General features: G+C 40.8%; 1 protein-coding gene across 1 annotated transcript in view; it reads right to left on the reverse strand.

Annotated features, from left to right (window-relative positions):
- Positions 1 to 2,587: 2,587 nt before the first annotated feature.
- Positions 2,588 to 23,359, reverse strand: part of LOC145417488 (tyrosine-protein kinase transmembrane receptor Ror2-like) — a 146,748-nt gene continuing 125,976 nt past the window's right edge. Inside the window, exon 10 of the mRNA XM_080286195.1 lies at positions 2,588 to 3,526. Coding sequence (XP_080142321.1) covers positions 2,588 to 3,526 — 939 coding nt within the window. The remainder of the gene's footprint in view (positions 3,527 to 23,359) is intronic.

The following is a 23,359-nucleotide window of genomic DNA, read 5'->3' on the forward strand; positions in this document are numbered from 1 at the left end:
GAAAGGAGAGAGAGAGGGGCGACATGATTGCCATGATGGGAGTAGATAAAGTTGACAGAACAGATTTGTTTGTATGGGATGGGAGAGTAACAAGAGGACACGGAATGAAACTGAAAAAACCAAGTTGCTTGAAGGATATCAAGAAATATAGCTTTCCATATACATGCATAGACCTGTGGAATAGCATGGAAAAAGAGATCATCCAGTCTAAAAACTTAAACGAGTTCAAAGCTAAATTTGACTTATTGAGAAAAAGAGATGGGATCCCATGAGCATAGCTCATTTCTTGTATATCACAACTAGGTAAACACACACACACACAAAGGGAAAATCATGTGTTACTAATCTATTAAGCTACTCTGACAGAATTACAAAAACATTACAGAAACGAGAGGGATGGGTGAACAGTATTTATTTAGATTTCAAGAAAGCATTTGACAGAGTACTGCATTAAAGATTTTTATGGAAACTGTACCATCAAGGAGGTATCCAAGGAAATGAGACAGACAGTAACACTGGAAATGGAAGCTATCTCGGTATATTTTTGGATGATGCAAAAATACAAAGGAAAAATACTAACATTCTTGAAGCGAGCAACAAGAAGAATTAAATAAACTTAAAGAATGGAGCAATAAATGGCAAATGGAATTTCATGCGGACAAGTGTCTTGTAATTAAGTTGGTAAAACTGAAAAAAGACTAGACTGGAATTATAAGTTAGGAAGATCAACTCTACACATACCAGAAAGGGAGAAGGACCTAGGAGTGATTATCAATAACAGACTATCTCTGGCTGACCACATCAGTGAGATGGTATGTTACATGTATACACTGTTTGGTAACAGGAGAATAGCATTCACATATATAAATGAAGACATGCTTAGAAAGATAACATCATCATTCATCAGACCAACCCTGGAGTATGCATCAGTGGTCTGGAATCCTCATCTCAAAAAACACATGGATAAGCCTGAAAACGTACAAAAGGCAGCTACAAGATGGGTACTAGGCTTAAGAGATCTAAGCTACAAAGAAACACTAGAAAAACTGAATCTACCAATACTACAGGAGAGAAGGAAATTAGGAGACATGATTATGCTATATAAATGCATCTCGGGAAAAGAGAAAATTGACAAATGAATATATAACCTATGGGGAAGCATCAGCAAGAGGACAATGCAAAGAAATTCATAAAAAGAGCGGCGATAAAGATGTAAAGAAATTCAGTTTCCCAAATAGGGGAATTGATCAGTGGAATGCACTACCAAATTAAACAGCGTGTGCCAAAACTATTAATAAATTTAAGGACATGTATGATAAAAATGGTTTAATACATGGGACAGTATGAACCTGACTAATGCTTGTAAAGATACAATTAGGTAAGAACACACAGACACCACAGAATGCAACATCAGTCTCTGGGTGACCAGCATCGTGAGAGGACCTCTCTCTCTCTCTCTCTCTCACACACACACACACACACACACACACACACCACAGAATTCCACATCAGTCTCTGGGTGACCAGGATCGTGAGAGGACCTCGTTCCATCACTCCGCAAAAGCACCAAATACTGTACTACTGTACCTCTACTGCCTGAAGTCTTGGCATCACGACCTTTAAGTGGTTCTCCCCCAACAACCAAGGCCAAGAGGAAAATATTATCTGTAATGAAGAGGCTTACCATCATCAAGGGTAACGAGAAAGACCTGGCCTCTCTCGCTCCCAACTGGCGATGAAATACGAGCTTGAGAAAACAACTGTCCACAACATCCTCAAAAGTATACAAGATTTTTGCTGCTTTTGCCAAACTGGAGCATTGGCAGAGGGGTGAGAAGATATAGTATTTAGAACTAGGAAACTACCTCATGAGGGCCTGCATGAAGCTGTATACATTCCACAATGCCTGAGAAATTACCAAACAACATCGTGGTCAGCTTTAACGTCAAGGGTCTGGTACCAATTAGTTCATTACATTGAGGGTTTACTGTACTAAGTATCGTAATCATGCACACTGTATCCTTGTGCTGCTGGCTCGCTTGGTGCTGCAAGATACAATTATAGATCTTTTATGTTATTTGCACTTCATCTTTCTCACCAAATTTGATGCTTGTTCAGATGGTGTATTGTTGCAGCTTTATTCAGTGCTGCAACTTTTTTATTTATTTATTTTTCCATGACTACTAACATTTCTGTCACTTGTTGTTCACTTTAAAAATATGGTGTGCAGGATTATTTAAGTTTGTGCAAAGCAGTTTGTATACCTCGCTTGCTACAAGTTGACCGACGTATTGTATATACATTTATAAGTCATGAATATATATATGGTATACTGTATACAGTATATTAACTTTGTAGATCACACAATTATGATGCCAACTTTCAATGGGCTGAGCATCTTTCTTGTAGAAATTCTCCACAAAACACACACCTAAGTTTGTTTATATGCATTTTCAAACAGCAGAGTTTATATATACATGCATAGTTTTCACAGTGGTTTGTTTGCTTTCACTCATAGTTTCACTGCAGTACGATCAAAATCCGTAATTCTTATACGTAGCTTAGTTCATTTTCTTACAAAGGTGGCTCAGACCTGCTGTGTGGGTGTTTCAGGAGGGGCACAGGAACAGGGCCGTGGAGTGGCTGGGGCAGACGGTATAGAGGACATGGCTGAGGAGGGGGGATGGGGGTGTGATGATGTTGAAGGCGGATCAGGAGGCACAAGTACTGTTCTTCCCCCTGCCAAGTCAGTCAGTGCTTGGTGTAATGATATGAATGAAGGGCGGTCATGTGGTCGTCGGCGCCAGCACCATGTCATGAGTGCATAGGCCTCTTGTGGGCAGTGATCTGGACAGGCTAGAGTTCCACCCTCTTTTAAGAAGCACACAACCTGCTCATGTGTCATTCCATAGTATGGCTGCAATGCAAACGAAAAAACTTCCCACAGGCAAACCCCAAAGGCCCAAACGTCACTCTCCACAGTGTACTTGTTGTACAGGATGCTCTCTAGAGGCATCCAGCGTATTGGAATGGCATCACTGTCATCACCTCGGTAGTAGTCAGCAATGTAGATCTTTTGTGACAATCCAAAATCTGCAATCTTCACTGTCATATCATCTCCAATAAGGCAATTTCTGGTGGCCAGGTCTCGGTGAACAAACTTGCGATTAGATAAATACACCATCCCGGCAGCAATCTGTGTGGCTATCCAAATCATGTCTTTGTAACTCAGCTTGGTGTCACTGAATGTATCCCCATTTGATGAACGAATAATGTAATTAGTAGGAGAACAGGATCTCAAAAACTCATTCAGGTCCCCACGACCCATATATTCAAACAGCAGGCACATAGGTCGACCAACAGCACACACTCCAAGTAGTCGAACAATGTTAGGGTGATCAAACTCAGCCAGGATGCAGGCCTCTCGTTCAAAGTCTCCCAGCATGTCCTCTGAGGCCTCCTCCTTGAGCACCTTCACTGCTACCATTGTCAGTTCCTCACCAGCCACTAGACCAGGTGCCTTCCCCTGCAAGACACACATTACCTTTACCTCACTTACCAAGTTACAGAGAGAAGATAAAACCAAGGTAAAGAAAAGGAAGATAGAGGAAGTAGATCTGAACTATGAGAAAAGGAGTCAGTTGAAATAAGAAGTGAATATATTGAGAGCAAGAAGCATGTAAAGAGACTTGTGAAGAGGAAAAAGATTGAGGTAAATGATGACCTAGGAAGAAAAATGAATTCAAATTACTCTGAAAATAGGAAATTATTCTGGCAAGAGGTGCAAAAATGTGGAAGTGACAGTGGAAAGAAATGTGAAAGTGTGAAGGACGTAAATGGTAGATTATTAACCCATCGGGATGAAGTAAGGACCAGATGGAAAGAATATTTTGATAGTCTGATGAATAGGAATGGAGAGAGCAAAGTGACTGTTAACTTGATTGGTTTTGGAAATGTACAGAGAAGGAATGCAATGCCAGGAAACACAACACTCGCAGATGTGATGAATGCTGTGAAGTGGCTGAAAAATGTGAAAGCAGCTGGGGTTGGTACCGTGTATGCGGAGATGATTAACCCCTTAACAGTGGGCTTGTTTTGCTTTGACTTGCAGCCCCAGCGGGCATATTCGCGCTCCGACAGACTCTCTAAAAATATTTGCCAAAAATTTGTTATTAGTCCTAGAATAATAAAATCACATATGCTTATGGCACATACCTTCAGCTTTCTCCTGGGGTGTTTGTTGAGCCTTCGTCAAGTACTGTAGGACTTGTGGAAACCTCTGAAGTTGGGTAACGAAGTCTCAACTTTACACTTCCTGACAACCCGTAATATGCTTACCACAGCCTGATATTATCACTAGAAACACTATTCTATGATTCTCAAATAGTTTGGAATCCATACTGGAAAAAAAAAAAAACTGTGAAAGCAATGAAAATTATGAGCGCGTATATGACCTTCCCACTTGCGATCATTCGCCACTGGTGTTCTGTCATTTATTATTCATATAACACTCACAGTTTATATTTCTATTACTATATAACACTTATATATATATATATATCTACAGTCTTTATCCATAAGTTTCCTTCAGTAATAGTAGTTTATTGTCACTGTAAGCATTCAATTTCTCTTTCAGTAAAATATGTACCATTCACTTTCTCATCCTGTATACTAGCGTTGAGAGTGAATGTCACTTTCACCTTCACTCTCATAACTCATAGTATTCATACATGCTAGAGTGAAACTTTCACTTTCATTACTCCTAGTATATATACTCGTATTCTTATAATACAACTCATTTACATTTCTGTTTACGTCCTCTATTTTATTTACATTATTTACATTTCTATTTTATTTACACTGTGTTAGGCACTGTCACTTGCAGTAACTTATAAAACTATTTTCCACTGTTCACTTATTTTTACATTCATTGCTTTCACTTGCTGTTTACACATTATTTACACATACATTTCCATTTGCACTGTTTTACTCACCAGAAAGATCATAGTCACTCTCTCTCATTTGTCAACCCTTTACCTCTTTCCACACGAGGTTTAGTAGGGTAGAGGTCACAGGGCCCTTTGCATGGGGCTAAAAAGTGGCGGAATTTAGCAGGTGCGAATCCGATGTACTTTCACCTTGAATGACAACAGTAAACTGATACTGGTGGGCCGGGGTGGCCTGCCTAGGGAGAGTGCATTACTGCCAACTTCAGCCTTGTGAGAGCTGCTAATATTTAGCTATGAAATGATTGGCAGGAAATCTAGACAATACATAATAAATTTCATAGTTCCAGGTGAATGTAAATATCACTTAGGCTTCTCCCTTCCCTCCTTATATATATATATTTATTACGAGAACAGATTATACGGCATATTTCAAGAGGAAATAAACAGCAATAATTAGCGAACGAGTGCACGTGAAGTGTTGTCAGGTGATAATTAGCCAATTCCAGGTGTATGGCACTATTACTTACCTTATTTCTTTTTTGTATATATTATTTGGTATAAGAATACGGCATAGGGCGTATTTCAATGGATGAAATCAGTGGAAAATTCCAGGGAAGATTTACTTAGCATAGAATACAGTGTGGTGGCCTGCAATAATTAGGTAGTTCTAGGTGAATGTAAAATCACTTAGGCTTCTCCCTTCCTTTCTTATATATATTTTTATTACGAGAATAGATTATACGGCATATTTCAAGGGGAAATAAACAGTGAAAATTAACGAACGAGTGCACGTGAGGTGTTGTCAGGTGATAATTAGCCAATTCCAGGTGTATGGCACTCTCAACTACCTTATTACTTTTTTGTATATATTATTTGGTATAAGAATAGGGCATAGGGCTTATTTCAATGGATGAAATCAGTGGAAAATTTCAGGAAAGATTTACTTAGCGTAGCACAGCCAGGCAGGCGAGAGGAGAGGGTAATGGAGGGGATGTAAGGAGGGGAGTCAAGAACGGGGAGAAATGGCTAAACTGTCAACAATGGATGGGAGTACAGATGAGATTAGGAGTGCTGACTAGTGTTGGACATTGGCAGTATTGATAGATGATACAAGCCACCACTTGAAAGCCCAGGCAAATTCAAAATAACACAGAATCACAAAAGTGTCGCCCCGTTGTATGATCCCTTGCTCCCAAGCATCACGAAAGTGACGCCCCGCGGTTAAGGGGTTAAGTGTAGTGGACAGAACGGAATGAAGTGCTTGTTGGAGATATGTAAGAAGGCATGGAATGAAGTGCTTGTTGGAGATATGTAAGAATGCATGGATGAGTGAAACTGTGCCAGTAGAGTGGAAAAAGGCAGTGATTGTACCCACATACAAAAATAGAGGTGAGCGAAGTGAGTGCAAGAATTATCGTGGCATAAGTCTATTGAGTGTTGTAGGGAAGGTATATGGAAGAATTATTATAGAGAACGTAAGAGAGATATCTTAAGTCCTAGCGAGTGACAAACAGGGTGGCTTTAGGAGTGGCAGAGGATGTGTGGATCAAATATTTGCTGTGAGACTGATAGTGGTGAAGGCTTATGAGGACTATAAGGTGTTTATGGCATTTATGGATCTGGAAAAAGTAATTGACAAAGTAGACAGAGAAGGATTATGGAAGGTTTTGTGCATGCATGGTGTAAATGGTAAGCTGCTTGGTACTGTCAAGAGTTTTTATGATGGTAGTGAGGCATCAGGAGGCCGTGCATGCAGCTGTGTGTTGTCTTAGTGACTGAATGGAGCGGCAAGTGATTTGAGTATGGATATGCTTCTGGAAGCTGGTCTGAGGCAAGCGAGGGGGGAAAGATGACAGCATTTGTGAATGATATTGTGTGCTGGGTGTTTTGATGTTCCTTGGTGTGTGTGGATGTGCTGCAATGTGGTGTTGTGGATGGTGTGGGTTTGTGGAGGCTGCAGTGAGAATTTGGGTGCCTCTCATGTCTAGATGATCCTTGACTTTGAGGCCTTTGGTTTCTTGGTATAGGTGGTCTGTGGGTGTAGTAGCTGTGCAGCCTGTGATTATTTTTAGGGCCTTGTTCTGTATGGTCTGCAGAGTGTTGTAGTGTGTTTTAGTGAGGTTAGAAACCCATGTAGGGCTGCATAATTCATCACTGAACGTATATATTGTTTGTATACTGTGGTGGTGGTGGTTTCTTTGTGTCCACATGTTGTATGGGCAAGTAACCTCAAGGCGAGTCTTGGTATTAATTTATCTTTAATGTTTGTGATGTGTTGTTTAAATGACACTGATGTATGTTACACCATGGATTTTGTGTGTGTGTGTGTGGAGGGGGGGGGGGAGTGTTGTTTATGGTGAGGTGTGGAATGTGACTGTGTTCTGCTGTCCAGTTTGTGAGAAGTGTCACTGTAGATTTGGCTGGGGCTATTTTGAGCCTGTTTGTGGTGAACCATTCTGCTGTCCAGTTTGTGAGAAGGGCCACTGTAGATTTGGCTGGGGCTATTTTGAGCCCGTTTGTGGTGAACCATTCGTGTAGTGTGTTGAGGTAAGATTGGAGGATGTGTGTGGCTGTGTTTGCATTTTGGTGTTGACATGTGTTATGTCGTCCACATAGGAAGTTATGTGTATCTGTGGTGTGTGGGGTGTGGAGCAGGGGACAAAACAGACCCTTGGGGGATGCCATTTGCGAAGTTTCTGATGTTCAAAGACTGACCGGCAAATGTTACATGTGCACATCTGCCTGCTAAATAGTTTGCAAACTATCTTTTTGTGTTATTGTGCATGTTTTTGTTGAATATTATGTTTGTGAGGTTGTGGCAGGGGATGGCATCAAAAGCTTTGTTAATGTCTAGTGTGACTAGGATTGTTCTGTGTGGTGGCCTAGCTGAATTCATGCTATCAAAAACTCTCTGTGTAAGGTCTGTAAGAAGAGTGGTTGTGGAGTGTAGTGCCCTAAAACTATGTTGAGATGGGGCTAAGGGGGTGTGAGGTGTAACTAGTTGTAGTACCAGTCGTTCAGTAACTTTGGAGGGGGTGCAGAGGAGTGTGATGGGGGTGTGTGAGGAAGGTAACATGGGGTATTTGTTGGGTTTGGGGATAGTGATGATACCGCCATGCTTCCAGATGTTGGGTATTATGTTGAGTGAGTAGCTGTAGTTTGGTATGTTTGTGTTTTTATGTCTTGTGGTCCAAGGTGTTTAACCCCTCAAGTACTAACAGGATCGATCAATCCTTTTTCAGGATTACGCTAGATGCCGAATGTGATCGATAGAGGAGCCATTGTAAAAAACTGCAGACACTAGCTTTGGCCCGATTGAGACGTATATTGATGCAAACCAATAAGAACCAAGTCCTGAGTAGGGAGAGGAGAGGATCCGGGCCCCTACTCTTGGTGGAGGAGGTGATTCCCTCACCATCCTCTCACCACCTTCCTCTACCCCAATACCTTTGTTCCCTCTCCCTCGCCTCTGACCGCCTTCTGCTCCCTCCCTCCCCCCCACCATCCTCCATCATGCCACCATAGTTCCCCCCCTTCTCCCCATCCCTGTCTCCCTGGGGAGGGTTATATCCCCCCTACCCACCCTCCACACCCCTGCCTGTCCCCTTTGTCTTGTGGTGTCTATCTCCCACCTCTATACCCCTGTACCACCCCTCCAGACCTCTCCCCACCCCACCCACACCCTCCACCCCTTGATACGCTTACCTCCCCACCCCCCCCAGAGTATTATACATCATTGTTACTATTCTTGTGGCATGTTTTCATTTAATACCAGATTATTGTTTGTGTACCTGCATACACCGATGCACGAAACACAGAATGTATGTTTTTTCAAGTATGTTTTTATTTTGATAGCTACACAGCTATGAGGGAAGGTGGGGAAGGAAGAAGTGTTGGGGGAGAAGGGTGTTGGAAGTGAGTGAGGAACACCAACATAATTATTTTGCATGCTATTGTTTGGAAAAAAAAAAAAAAAGAAAAAAAAATGAGCTGGAAAATTCTGAAGGGGGGGCTGGGGAGGAGAGGGGTAGCTCTAGCTTTTTTTTCCCCTTGAAATTATTACAACTACTTAATTTGACAGCTCTGAGGGGAGGGGATGGGGGAAGGAGTGAGAGGAGAGGGTGCTGTGTGTGAGTAACACCAAGAAAAAGATTTTGCATGCTTTTGGTCATTTTTTATTTTTTTTTATTTTTTTTTTATTTTTAGGACAGCTACACAGTTATGAGGGAAGGGGACAGGGGGAGGGAAGAAGTCTTGGGGGAAAGGTGTCGTGAGTGAGTGAGAAACATTGACATAATGACAGTGCATGCTATTGTTGGAAAAAAAAAAAAAAATTGAGCTGGAAAATTCTGAAGGGTGGGGGAAGGGGAAGGAAGAGAGGGGGGGTGATGGGAGTGAGTGAGGAAAGTCATGGGAGGGAAGGAATGAGAGAGGGATGGGGTGGGAGCGGACAGAAAACTGGCATTGCCCAGCCTGGAAGGGTAACTTTTTTCAACTTTGATGGGCTATTACTCAGGAACCAGTTGGTTGAGAATGCTCTGGTTTGTGGCATTAGATGTGTAAATTCAAGCTCTAAACCTTGGGCATAAAATTTTTTACTTCTGTAAGAGTCGAAAAATCGGATCCATATACAGGTTTTCAGGGATGTTCAGTCGATCGAACTGCGTATCCTAGGGGTTAAGGTGGTATGTTGCTGATGTTGTGAGGTGCACAGGCAGATGAGTGCTTACAGTTGCTAATGATGTGCTTCATCTGGTTGTAAGCGAAGTCTGGGTCTGTGGGGAACTGTCTCTTGAGTCGGATGACACGTCGGTCATCACGGTAGGGGTTTAGATGGCTGACATGTGAAAAGTGACTGATGAGACTGTTTGCTTGTTGTTTGTCTGAAGGTATGGTGTCTGTTGTTGTGATGGCAATGTGTGATTGTGTAGTGTTGTTGTTGGAGAGAGTGATGCTGTTTAGTGTTTTGTAGAGTATGTTGGTGTTTGTTCTGTAATCAAGTGTTTGGAGATAATTATTCCAGTTTAGTGTTTGCTGTTCTGATATTGTTTATTTGAGTGTTGAGTTCTTGTATTTGTTGTACTGGGGAGTGTCGTAGTTTGTCCCGTTGACTGATGAGGCAAAATGAGTAAACAGTGCTGGTGTTAATTGTTCTAGCATCATCTGGCAACTCAACCCAGATCTTTATATGCTTCAATATTTGCCCACCTGATACAACAAGGAAAATCTCATTTCTTACAGCGTTACTTAACAAGACACCACCATTTGTGCAAACATTGCATAACAGATGTTCAAAAACGCATCAAAAAGCCTTCACTTTTAAAGATGCAATCGCAAATTACTTGTAATTTCTGTGAATTACTGATATTGCAAACTGTTGCATGATGTTGCTGCATATTATGAATTCACTGTTTAGAAATGCGTGATTTAGATTCCGCTGTACTATATACAGTTTACATATACATATATATATGTGTATATATATATATATATACAGTAAGACCTCACAATAATGGACTAATTGGGGCCCGAGCCATTCCAAAAAATGTGAAATTCCGATAAAAGTGACATCCGGACTTCCCCCTGCTAACCTGGACTTTTTCCGATATAGCAGACATTAGTCTGGATCGCACGAACGTTTTTTAAACTGTTTTGACTACCACTGCGGTACTGTACTTTGTTATAACTTCACGACATTCATCAGATGGTATAATACAGTACAAGTCCCATTATTCGGCATCTATGGGACCAGGATGATGCCGAGAAATTAGATTTGCCGAATAATCAAAAACCTACCCACTAAATACCTTAAATATATTGGTGAACACTCATCACCACTTATGGTACGGTATTACAACTGTGTCTGGAGAGAGTACTGTATACTGTACAATACTGCAATCAATACAGTACTATACCTGAATCTGAAATACAGTATATATATATATATATATATATATATATATATATAATATATAAATTAGTGAACATATACAAGGGTAATGACACAGTAGGCCTACAAGTCAGATAACACTTCCTGGATGGCCGAAATGATACGGAATATTACCTACCAGCTCAGTACATCACTTGTATTGGTGAAATCACTACTTATATTATTACAAATATGTTTGGAGTGAGGACTGTATACAGTACTTTTTCCAAACAAAATAAAATAGTTGGAAAATTGCATAAAATAAAGGGATCTGAATTGGTAACGTCTTTCTGATGAAAGTTATAACTTACATTTAGCACTCACTCTTTTGTTCGTTTTTTTTGTTTGCATGTGAAAGGAGAGTACTGATGGAAACAGTAATGTATTCCATGAACCCCTTAATATCCTCCGACATTGAACAACCCTTTGCAGTACCGATGTCGAGTTAGTGAGCTATGGAAAAACTGTGAACAATTATAGGAATGGAACGAAGGTCAGTGGTATGTTTACACGACTCTAAGCTACGATTCCAAGCAGTCAGGGGGTCAGTTAATCTCAGATGTTTTCGCCCATTTGGTAAATGCACCGTAACTTTATCAGTTCTCCAGTCAATCATAACGAATCATAGCATGGGTTTAGGAAGCTAAATAACACATTTCTAGGTGCGCCAGACGATTATCTTCACATCTTATAAGAAAATGGAAGAAATCAAATCCCTCTCTGAGTACGTAAAGTTCTTCCATTCTTTTGAAATCAATATTTTTCTTAACGATGGTAAGATAATCGTCTGGCACACCTAGCAATGTGTTATTTAGCTTCCTAAACCCATGCTATGATTCGCTATGAGTCACGGAAAGATTGATAAAGTTACGGTGTATTTACCAAATGGGAGAAAACATCTGAGATTAACCGACCGCCTAACTGCTTGGAATCGTAGCGTAGTCATGTAAACATACCAATGACCTTCGTTCCCTCCCCATAATTGTTCAGTTTTCTTTATAGCTCACACTAACTTAACATCACTGACATTGGTACTGTAAAAGGTTGTTCAGTGCCGGAGGTTATTAAGGGGTTAATAGGATATATTACTGTTTGCATCAATGCTCTCTCTTTCATGTTAAGCACAAAAACAAACAAAAGAATGAGCACTAAATGTACGTTTAACTTTCATCAGAGAGACCTTAGCAATTCATATTCCTCCAGTTTATTTTTAAGTATTTTTCTGACTTTAGGTTAGGTTAGGTTTGGTTAAATTATTAGGTACAGTTAAACTCGGTTAGGTTAGGTTCAGTTAAACAGGACAGTTCCTTCCACCATTATGCTGAGGAATAAAAATACTAGAGCTGTCACAATGGTACAGCTAAAAACAATGGGAAAACTGATTTAACAAGCAACCTTTATTTATGGGTAATGCATTACAGTGTCAGTGGTTCATGGGCTACTCAATTACCGGTGTCATTTTCAGGAAGGCATCAAGAAAAAGAATTTCAAGAATTAGCGTGGGGGCTTGGAATGTAACCCTTGCTAATTTGGTGGGGGTGGTTACTGTAGTGTATAATACTGTGCAATATTGTAATCAATACAGTACTATATCTGAATCTGAATAAAAATACTGTATAGAAATTAGTGAACATACAGAAGTGTAATGAAACATTAGGCCTACAAGCCACAGATAACACTTCCTAGACTGCCGAGATGATTCCGGACATCTGCCGAACAATCAGTGATTTTCATAAATGGGACTATTTTTCAAAACTGCCGAAATGTCGGATCTACCGAACAATCAGGTGCCGAATAATAGGACTTTTACTGTATATATAATAATACTGTACTGTACACTGATAAACATGTCTTCTATTTACCTTATTGTGGTGAACATAGCTGAAGTGGTCAGGCAGTCCGGACTGCTTCTGGCTTTATCGGACTTTTTCCGATATACAGGAATTTAGTCCAGTAACTCCTCAATTCCGATAAAAGCGAATTCCGGTTTATTGAAGTCCGTTATATTGAGGTTTTACATATCTCATCTTCATCATCAGCCATTACAAATCCACTACTGAACAAAGGCCTCCCTCAACCTTCTCCACAACTTCCTTTACTGAGCCAGTCTGTGCCAAGTTTTCCCTGCAAACTTCTCTATCTCATCTCTCCACCTCCTGTGTGGTCTTTTTCTGCTACACTTACTATCTCTTGGAATCCAGTCAGTCAGCCTCTTGCTCCATCGATTAATCCTTATTCTTCTACATGACCTGCCCACCTCCATTTCTGTTCTTTTATAACTTCTGTGATGTCTCTGACTTTAGTCTGCACTCTCACCCAAATTGATCTTTTCCTGCCTCTTAACCTATCCCATCCAGGTGACATGTTTACATGTCCTCCTGAGGCCGTTCAAGGTGCATGTATACATGATCTAGTGTTTCGTGGCATTGTCTAAATATTCTGTGGGTTAATTCCACCGCAAGCAGCCACTGGCAACCCTCCTGCACACATCTGAGTCATGCTCCAGTCACCTGCGTACCTCCATAATGGATAGACCTATGCAAAAAGTTTTCTCTGTGTCCAGATCCTTGGCTGAGTGTCCGCAACCACCGACTTCAACACCAATTAAGTCCAAAGGCCAGAAAAGAAAAGGCCTTAGTGATAGTGCGATAGGGAGAGAACTTGAGGTGACATTATCACCAACTGCGAGTGAAGAAAGTGACTTCCTGTCAGGAAAGCAAGCGCCATAATGAGTGTCAATATTTATGCATCGTGTGTGGAGGGTGGAGGACGTGACTCCATTGTGCGCCCATCATTTCCCCCGTGTACGTTCATCTCCTATTTCCGATAATGGGAATGGTTCAGAGGGTATTGACAATCCTGAAGCGAGGGATTTTGGCAAGGATAAGGAGATGGAAGAGAAGGTAGGGAGGGAGAAGGGAGAAGGAAATGAGTTGCGTCAATCCTCATGCCACCCCTCTCTATTTACGTGAATAATGGAAGCAGAAAGTTTGTTTCATGATGAAATCAGTGCCTTATTTTTTATTGAAAGTTTCAGTGTGTGTACGTTTGTTATGACGAAAAAGTACAAATCACAGGAAAAAAAAAATTTATAGTGGAAAATGTAGTGGAGAAAGGGAGGAAGGAGGAAACATCACTGTCTATTTATGTGAATAATGGAAGCAGAAAGGAAATAAAATCACAGGAAAAAAAATTGTTCTAGTGGAAAATACATTATTTTTTATTATGGACTACTGTATGTGTATAACTATTTTGTTCACAATATTATTTTTTTAGGTTTTATGTAGTAGTAGTGGTATTATTTGTAGTGGTAGTGGTAGTTGTAGTTGTAGTAGTGGTACGTATAGTAGTGGTAATAATAATAATAGTACAGGTATTAGTTGTAGTAGATGTAACACCCAGACTTCTAGTCGCACAGCGGTGCCAGAATCAAGTGACAGTACATGCCAAACATACATTTCCGTGTGTGTGTGTGTGTGTGTGTGTGTGTGTGAAAGAGAAAGAGTCTGTCTGTAAGGCATCAGGGTATTATGCATAAGTTAGTGTTAGTTTAAACATACTGGTACACTGTGTCTTGTGTAATTAGAAAAAATGATTTTACTGCTCTATGTATATTTATGTGAATAATGGAAGCAAAAAGTTTGTTTCATGATAAAGTCGTTGCCTTATTTTATATTGAAAGTATTTGTTTATATATATTTCTTATGATGAAAAGTACAAATCAAAGGAAAGAGAAAGTCATAGTGGTACAGTAAAACCTCGATATAACGGACTTCAATAGACCAGAATTCTCTTTTATCGGACTCGAGGAGCTACTGGACTAAATTCCTGTATATTGGAAAAAGTCCGATAAAGCCAGAAGCAGACCGGACTGCCTGACCACTTCAGGTATGCTCACCACAATAAGGTAAATAAAAGACATGTTTATCAGTGTACAGTACAGTATTATTATATATATTGTACCATTTGATTAATGTAGTGAAGTTATAATGCAGTACAGTACTGCAATGGTACTCAAAACAGTTTAAAAATTTTCATACAATCCGGACTACTGCCTGATATATCGGAAAAAGTCCGGATTAGCAGGGGGAAGTCCAGATGTCGCTTGTATCGGAATTTCACATTTTTCGGACTGGCTTGGGCCCCAATTAGTCCGTTACAGTGAGGTCTTACTGTATTTCCAATTCTGGGCAGTACATAAATAACTACAGTACCGGTACTTTGTTCACAATATATATATATATATATATATATATATATATATATACTGCATATATATTTTTTTAATAGATTCTTGTAGTAGTACTTGTAGTGGTAGTAGTAGTGGAAGTATGTGTAGTAGGTGTGGTGGTAATAGTTGTAGTAATACTAGTAGTTGTAGTAGTAGCAGTAGTAATAACAGTATCATTTGCAGTAATTGTAATACCCAGCCTTCTATTCACTCAGCAGTGCCAGAATTGAGTGACAATGCAAACCAAACATACATCTCCGTCTGTGTGTGTGTGTGTGTGTGTGTGTGTGTGTGTGAGAGAGTCTGTCTGTCTGTAAGGTGAGGTGGTGGTTGTGGAGGTGAGTATGCAGCCTGCCTTCAAGGTAGTTGCTATGGTTACTGGCCTACCAGCACCAAGTACGAACGATTATGGAAAATTATTCACATAAATAGTGTTTGTAGTGGATTTTGGTCTTCTGGAAGTGGTACTGAAGTGTTATTATTGTGGAGGGCTAGTGTAAGCCTTAGTTGTCACCGAACCTCTGCCACGCATACAGACATCGGCAAAAAAGCAACAAAAATTGCCCACATTCCCCACTCTCTCACTCTCCCTACACGCACTTCATGGGCCATCTGATGCAATCAGCTTGAAGTCAAAGGATAGATGAGCAATATGACACCTTGTTTGTTTTCTTTGGTACAGTATTAACTGACATATGAAGTTTTAAAAACAGACGATTTTCCCGATTTTTCTCAGGATTCCCCGGCTAAGGGAAGCACTCGTGACAGCATCTGCCAGACAGAAGGGTTAAAGATATTCCCAACATTGACCTTTCCATTGCCCTATGAAAATGGATTAATTGATTTTCCATTGATTATGTCAGTTTTCACCTCTCACAACCGTATGTCATGGCTGGAATTATACATTCATTATATACTTTTCGTTTCATACATATTGGCAAGCTACTTTTCATGATGTCTCTAAGTTTACAGAAAGCTTTCCATCCAAGTGTAATGCATCTTTTTGTTTTTATTAATTTTAGTATTTGCCCCAAGTAATTGTACTCCTCGACGTCTTCAAGAATTCTTCGCTTATTCTGATGATGCTCTTTGGTGTATTTGGATTAAACATTACCTTTACTCACGTTCATTATATATATCATCATCATCCGGACCTCCTTTCCCACCCAAGGGCGGGGTGAGGAGTAGTAATGTCCAGACAGCACAAACTTGCCCAGTCCAAATAGGCCACACTTCCATTCACTCATCATTCAAGCCCCCGGAATCCTGGCTCTACTGGATATGCCAAAAACATTCACCACATTCTGCAGCTTCACACAAACGTATCCGATTGAGTCAATCCGGACGCTGCCATGCTCACAAGGGGTGCCAAAGTCCCGATCATGTACTTCTCCTCACAACATTCATCCAGCCAGCTTGATCTCTTGTCAGTTCCCTAGCCTCACCGACTTCCAAACCTCTCTTCCTCAAACACTTATCCACCATAATCCTCCACCTTCTCCTTGGCCTACCTCGCCTCCTCCTTCCTCCAAAATCGCTCAGGTATACCTTTTTCATCACCCTATTCTTTCCACATGACCATACCATCTCAGGACACTCTCTTCAATTCTGGTGTCCACCAACTTCCTCACTCCACACCTTTCACGAATCACATTATTTCGTATCCTATCCACCCTCTGTACTCCACATACATTCCTCAGCAGTCCCATCTCCACTGCTCTTACTCTTGACTTTTCATTTTCATGCCACACCATAGTCCCACACCCATATGTTCAAGTTGGCACTAACACTCCCTCATGTAAACCTCGTGCAGCTGCAACGCTCAAGCCTCTGTGTCTTATCAAGGCCTTCATTGCACCAGCTACTTTTCTACCTTTTGTCACTCAACTTTCAACTTCTTTTGCACATTTTCCTCTCTTTTCTATCACTGTACCTAAGTATTTGAACTCTCTCACCAATTCCAGTCTCTCTCCATTCACTGTTACATCACACTGGGAGTCACCTTCTCTCTCAATAGCCATCACTTTACTCTTCTCTACATTTACTCTCAAGGCACGACATTCACAGACATCAGCAAAACTCTGCACTAGCCTACCAAGTTCTTGTCCGGTACTTGCAAGTAGTCTTGCATCATCAGCATAAAACAAATTTGAGATATTCCATCCATCACCATCCACTACCAACGCCATCCCTCTCTCCATTACTCATGTTATTACTTCTCTCATCACCCCATCCATATATATATTGAACAATCATGGGGACATCACACAACTTTGTCGCATGCCCACACCAATCGTGAACCATTCATTTAGATGCCCATTAACCTTTACACATGCTTCGCTACCATCATAAAAACTCTTGACAGCACCTAGCAGCTTACCATCAACACCATACATGCGCAAAACTTTCCACAATCCTTCTCTGTCTACTTTGTCATATGCTTTTTCCAGATCCATGAATGCCATAATCACCATATGGTCCTTCTCACAAGCCTTCTCTGCTATCTGTCTCACTGCAAATACTTGATCCACACATCCTCTGCCACTCCTAAAGCCACCCTGTTCATCACTCATTAGGACTTCTGATATCTCTCTTACTTTCTCTATAATAATTCTTCCATATACCTTCCCTAAATCAGCACGAGCTTGACATATTGTGCTTGACTGAAACCTGGTTGTATGAGTCTGATATCGATATTATTCGTAATGCTTTGCCTAAGACACATTCTATTATTAGTATTCCCAGGCCTGCTGCTGACTATCCAGGAGGAGGCGTAGCACTCATCTACTCAGCTGCACTTGCAAACGTTTCTCTCATTGACTCAGACCTGACCCTATCTTCATTTGAATTTATGGAAGTATTAATAAATTTCCATCAGAATACCATTAGAATTGCAATTGTCTATCGACCAGGTCATCCGGGCAGAGATCGAGGTTTTATGGAGGAGTTTGGGCAGTTTCTTGAAGGTTTTTCTCTTAAACCTGGAGGACTTCTTGTTTGTGGTGATTTCAATTATTGGGTTGACAGTCCAGAGTCAAAACCATTTTCTTCAGAATTCCTTGAGTTGATCACCCAGAACAATTTTTTCAATCATGTGAGTAATCCAACTCATGTCTCAGGACATGTCCTTGACTTGATCTTGTCCCCTGTTGGTTGCAGGCGCGTATCAGATGCGGAGGTTGACTCATTTGACCCCCTCATCTCTGATCATGCTCTGATCACTCTTAGTTTTGATGTCCCGAAATCCCCTTCATATAAAAAGGTCATCAGGTTCAGAAATTACAACAATGTTGACCGCCAGTTGATGTGTTTTGAAATTGATCAACGTTTAAACTCCATCGATTCTTCAAGTCTTTCTTCTGGTGAATTGGTTGATATTTACAACAACGAGCTCAGGTCAATTTTCGACCATTATTGTCCTGAGGTAGTAAAAACAATCACTGTATGTGATAATTCTCCGTGGTATGGTCCATCCATTAATTCTTTGCATAGACAACGTAGAAGGGCAGAACGTGAGTGGCGCTTGCAGCGGACCGAAGTAACTCATTTGCGTTATGTTTTTGCGAGAAGAGCAGTCGTTCACACTGTAAAAGCCCAAATGGCTAGGTATTATCAAAATAAAGTTGATTCATGTGGTGGTGATAAAAAAAAAACTGTCTGCAGTTGTGAACAATTTGGTTGGTCGGAGGAATGTAATTGTTAAACCAACTTCTTTATATGATGCCCAATTGGCTTCTGATTTTGCTTCATTTTTTACAAGTAAGATATCTCGCATAAGAAGTGATCTAGACAGCAGTTCTCCTAGTGAAGCGTACTCAGTTGACTTCCAACCACGGTGCACCGGGGATCATTATTTTGCTTTCAACATTTCATCCACTGGATGTAAACAAAGTCAAATGTTACATCAGAGAACTTAATAAAACATTTTGCTCACTCGATCCATGTAACATGTCACAACTGCCTGATGTGTATGAGCATGCTGCAAACTTTATCTGCAACATAATAAATAGATGCTTCTTAGAAAGTAATTTTGGGCAGTCTGAGAAACGTGCTTTGCTTAGGACCCTAATTAAGAAACCTGGCCTTGATGTCGAGAGCATGACAAATTATCGTCCTGTCTCTAACCTGTCTTTTTTATCCAAGATTATTGAGCGGGCCATACTCGATCAACTCTTACCACTACTGGAACACAACAGAGTTGTTCCTGTTGTTCAATCAGCATACAGAAAATACCATTCAACTGAAACTGCACTAACAAGGATTCAGAGTGACTTGGTGGCAAACACTTGTAGTGGGATGTCCTCTCTCCTAGTTCTTTTGGATCTGTCTGCAGCTTTTGATACAGTAGATCATAAACTATTGTTGGATGATCTGTATTTTTATGGCGTTCCTGATAGTGCCCTTTTGCTCCTTAAGTCGTATCTGTCGGACAGATCTCAGAGAGTGGTTGTTGATTATGCTAGCTCTGATTCTGCTCCTCTTCTATTTGGAGTCCCTCATGGATCAGTTTTGAGTCCAATTCTATTTACTATCTACACAAGCAGATTATCATCTCTACTTGATGCTCATGATGTGTCCTATCATTTTTATGCTGATGACATCCAGCTCTATGTTAAGATGTCAGATATCAACGATACTAAGACAAAGTTTGAATCTCTAATGTCTGATAATAAGATTTGGATGGCTAGGAGGAAACTTAAGCTGAATGATGGTAAAACTGAGATCATCATCATCAGAGGAAACAGAAGGGGTGATGAGACTGACAATGCCCTGGCTTTGAACATTGGCGTGTCACAGCTGCATCCAGTCAGTTCTGTTCGAAATCTGGGTGTTTATTTTAATTCTAAGTTAAATTACAAAGAACATATTAATCAGGTTGTAAGAGGGTGTAACTTGCAAATCAGAAATCTGTACTCTGTGAGAAGATTCCTGAATAGACGGTGCCTCTTAACACTGGTCCATGCAGTGGTCTCGTCTCGTGTTGATTATTGTAATTCGCTGTGGGTTGGTCTTCCAAATAATATACTAACAAAAGTTAAGTCTGTGTTGAACAGGGCGGCACGGCTTATCTTTGGTCTCCCCCCGAGAACCTCAACTACCCTGTTTCTGATTGAGTTGCATTGGTTACCAGTAAAGGCTAGAATTGAATTTAAACTGTCTTATTACATTCAAGGTTCTTAAGTTTGGTGAACCGAAGTATCTTGTTGAACTGTTAAAACCCCCATCGCCACGCCCAGGTGTGATGTTACGCAGTGAAGATGATTCCTTGCGTCTTGATGAGCCAGGAGCCATTCACCAGTCATCTTTCTCTGATCGTTCTTTTGCATATAGAGCCCCTAGATTATATAACAGATTGCCATTGTCCATAAGACAACTCTCTACTGCTGAATCCTTTAAGAGACAGCTGAAAGCCTTTCTTTTTTCAAAATGCTATGACCTGGAGAGAGGTACTGTGACAGATGATTATAGGGTTAAATTACTGCCACTTTCATGTATATATGATGTAGCTTGTATTATATACAAGAAATGTCACAATTCTTGTAATTGTAAAAATAATGTATGTGTGTCGAGCGCTAGTGAATTCCCAAAAGGAAGAACTGGCACTTTTGAGAAACAAAAGGCCAGATTATTATTATTATTATTACTACCACACTCAATAAACTTATGCCACGATAATTCTTGCACTCACTCCACTCACCTTTATTCTTGTACAGGGGTACAATCACAGCCTTTTTCCACTCTGCAGGCACAGTTTCACTTATCCATGCCTTCTTGCATATCTCCTACAAGCACTTCATTCCACTCTCTCCACTACACTTAAGCATCTCTGCATACACCTCATCAACCCCAGCTGCTTTCCCATTTTTCAGCCGTTTCACAGCGCTCTTCACCTGTGCGAGTGTCACGTCTCCTGGCACTACATTCCTTCTCTGCACACCCCCAAAACCAATCATGTTTACAGCTGCTCTGCTCACTCTATTCCCATTCATCAGGCTTTCAAAATATTCTTTCCATCTGGTCCTTACTTCATCTCCATGGGTTAGTAACCTACCACCTGCATCCATCACACCATCACATTTCTTTCCGCTTTCACTTCCACATTTCCACACCTATTTTCAGAGTAGTTTGCATTCATTTTTCTTCCCAGATCATCATTTACTTCCTCCTTTTTCCTCTTCATTAGTCTCTTTACGTGCTTCTTGCTCTCGATATACTCAGTTCTTATTTTAACTGAACCCCTATCCTGTAACCACTTTAGCCACTTCTTCCTCTTTTCCTCCACCATTCTCTTAACCTCCTCATTCCACCATGCTGTACCCTTCTTTTTTGTTGATACTCTTGCCACACCACACACCACTTTAGCATTCCTAACTAGGCAATCCTTATATGCATTCCACAGGCTGTCAAGATCCATTTCATTCAGTTCACTGATTCTAACTCGTCCTCTACTTTGGTCCTGTAATCATCTGCCATTTCTTTGATCCTCAGCTTCTCAACTTTCAGTCTTTCTCCCTGACTGCTCCTCTCTCTTTTGATCCACCTCACTCCTCTCAGCTTGATCTTGCATACCACAATCATGTGATCTGACAGATCTCCACATCATCCTCTCACAGCCCTCGTATCAGCAACCATTCCCATCATCGACCTCTCTACGAGCACGTAATCAATCAGGCTTCTTTCAACACGACCCCTGTTTCCTCTATACCATGTATGTTTATGTGCATCTTTGTGTTTGAAATAAGAATTACAAATGCACAACCTCCTCTCCTGACACATATCCTTTAGTCGATTCCCATTATCATTTTCTCCTGGTACTCCATAACAACCCATTATGTCATCCTCAGGACCAGTGCCTACTCTTCTGTTCATATCCCCCATTATGATCACTTTATAGCTCCTGGGCATTTCTCCCACTACTTCACCCAGCTCATCCCAAAACTTGTCTTTCTCTCTCACTCCTGTCCTTACACGGTGCATAGGCTACAATCACTGCCACTTTCACCTTCTTAAACTTGAACTCAACATACATACACCTCGAGCTGACACATTTGTAGTCTCTCATTCCACTCTGCCACACCTCATTCATCAACAAAACAACTCCTTCCTTACATCTTCCTCTCCCATTTATTCCCGATCTTACACATTTCACACCCTTCCACTCCTCCACTTCACACCCTTTCATCTTCGTTTCACACAATGCCATTACAGCATATCTCGGACTCTTGAACACATTCACCACTTCCACCCTCTTGCTCTCCTCATTCACACCTCTCACATTGCACATGGCCACACGAGTCTGCCCACTTGGTTGGGGCCCTGGGCAGGTATTGGGCTCCTCCGAGGCTCTCTGAAATGACTGCCATGTTTAAGTGATTTTGGATAGGGGAATCTGGGGGACAATTAACCCTGCCAGAAACCCCAGTTATATGGTTACCACCCAGCATAGTAAATGGCTTCCTGGATACAGGAATCCATTTGGCTTGTCACTGAGTGTAGAGCTCATATTAAGTGAGTGGATGATGGGCACCCCCACCTACCACTGAACATCCCATGTTAAAATATGATCTTAACAAACATGCCAAGTATGCATTATTAATGGAAACCCTGACAGCCTGTCTACAGATCTTCCCAATGATGAATGAGCCACAAGGATGTTCTACCCTAATACAACTCATGATCTCATCATTATATACATATATATACAGTGGATTCTCAAATTTCGACAGTTTAGAATTTGATTATTCGAATTTCGATGCGGTCTTTTTAGTGGTCCGCATACCTCACTTTTTGATGCAAAATCACGTATTTCCATGCTCTCGGGGGCATCATAAGCAGAAACAGTCAAAGACCATCATCTTCTTCAAGCCAGTTACTAGGGTGTTGCAAGGTATAACCATCCAAGAGGGCGAGGAGGAAGATGTTGACACTGCAGATGTCCAGATACTCGAGGATGATTTTCATTTTGAGGGATTCAGGTTGGATACCTCCACAGAGGAGGCTACTTCAACTAAGTAGTCCACCCCTGCCACACACCACCAACACCAACCAGCCAAGTGATAATATTCCATAACTGATGGTTAGTACTGTACAGTGTGCTGTAACTATTGAAATAAAAACTGTGAGAGGATACTGACAAACTGTATTTTGCTGTATTCTAAACTACAGTACAGTATGGCAATACAGTGCAGAACTACAGTTATGTAACCACATTATTTTATAGTTCATGAAGTTTACGGGGAGTGTGGGCTA

Source organism: Coenobita brevimanus, chromosome 110 (genome assembly GCF_032717465.1).
Source record: "Coenobita brevimanus isolate Jiangsu-jjx chromosome 110, ASM3271746v2, whole genome shotgun sequence".
Classification (NCBI taxonomy): Eukaryota; Metazoa; Arthropoda; class Malacostraca; order Decapoda; family Coenobitidae; genus Coenobita; species Coenobita brevimanus.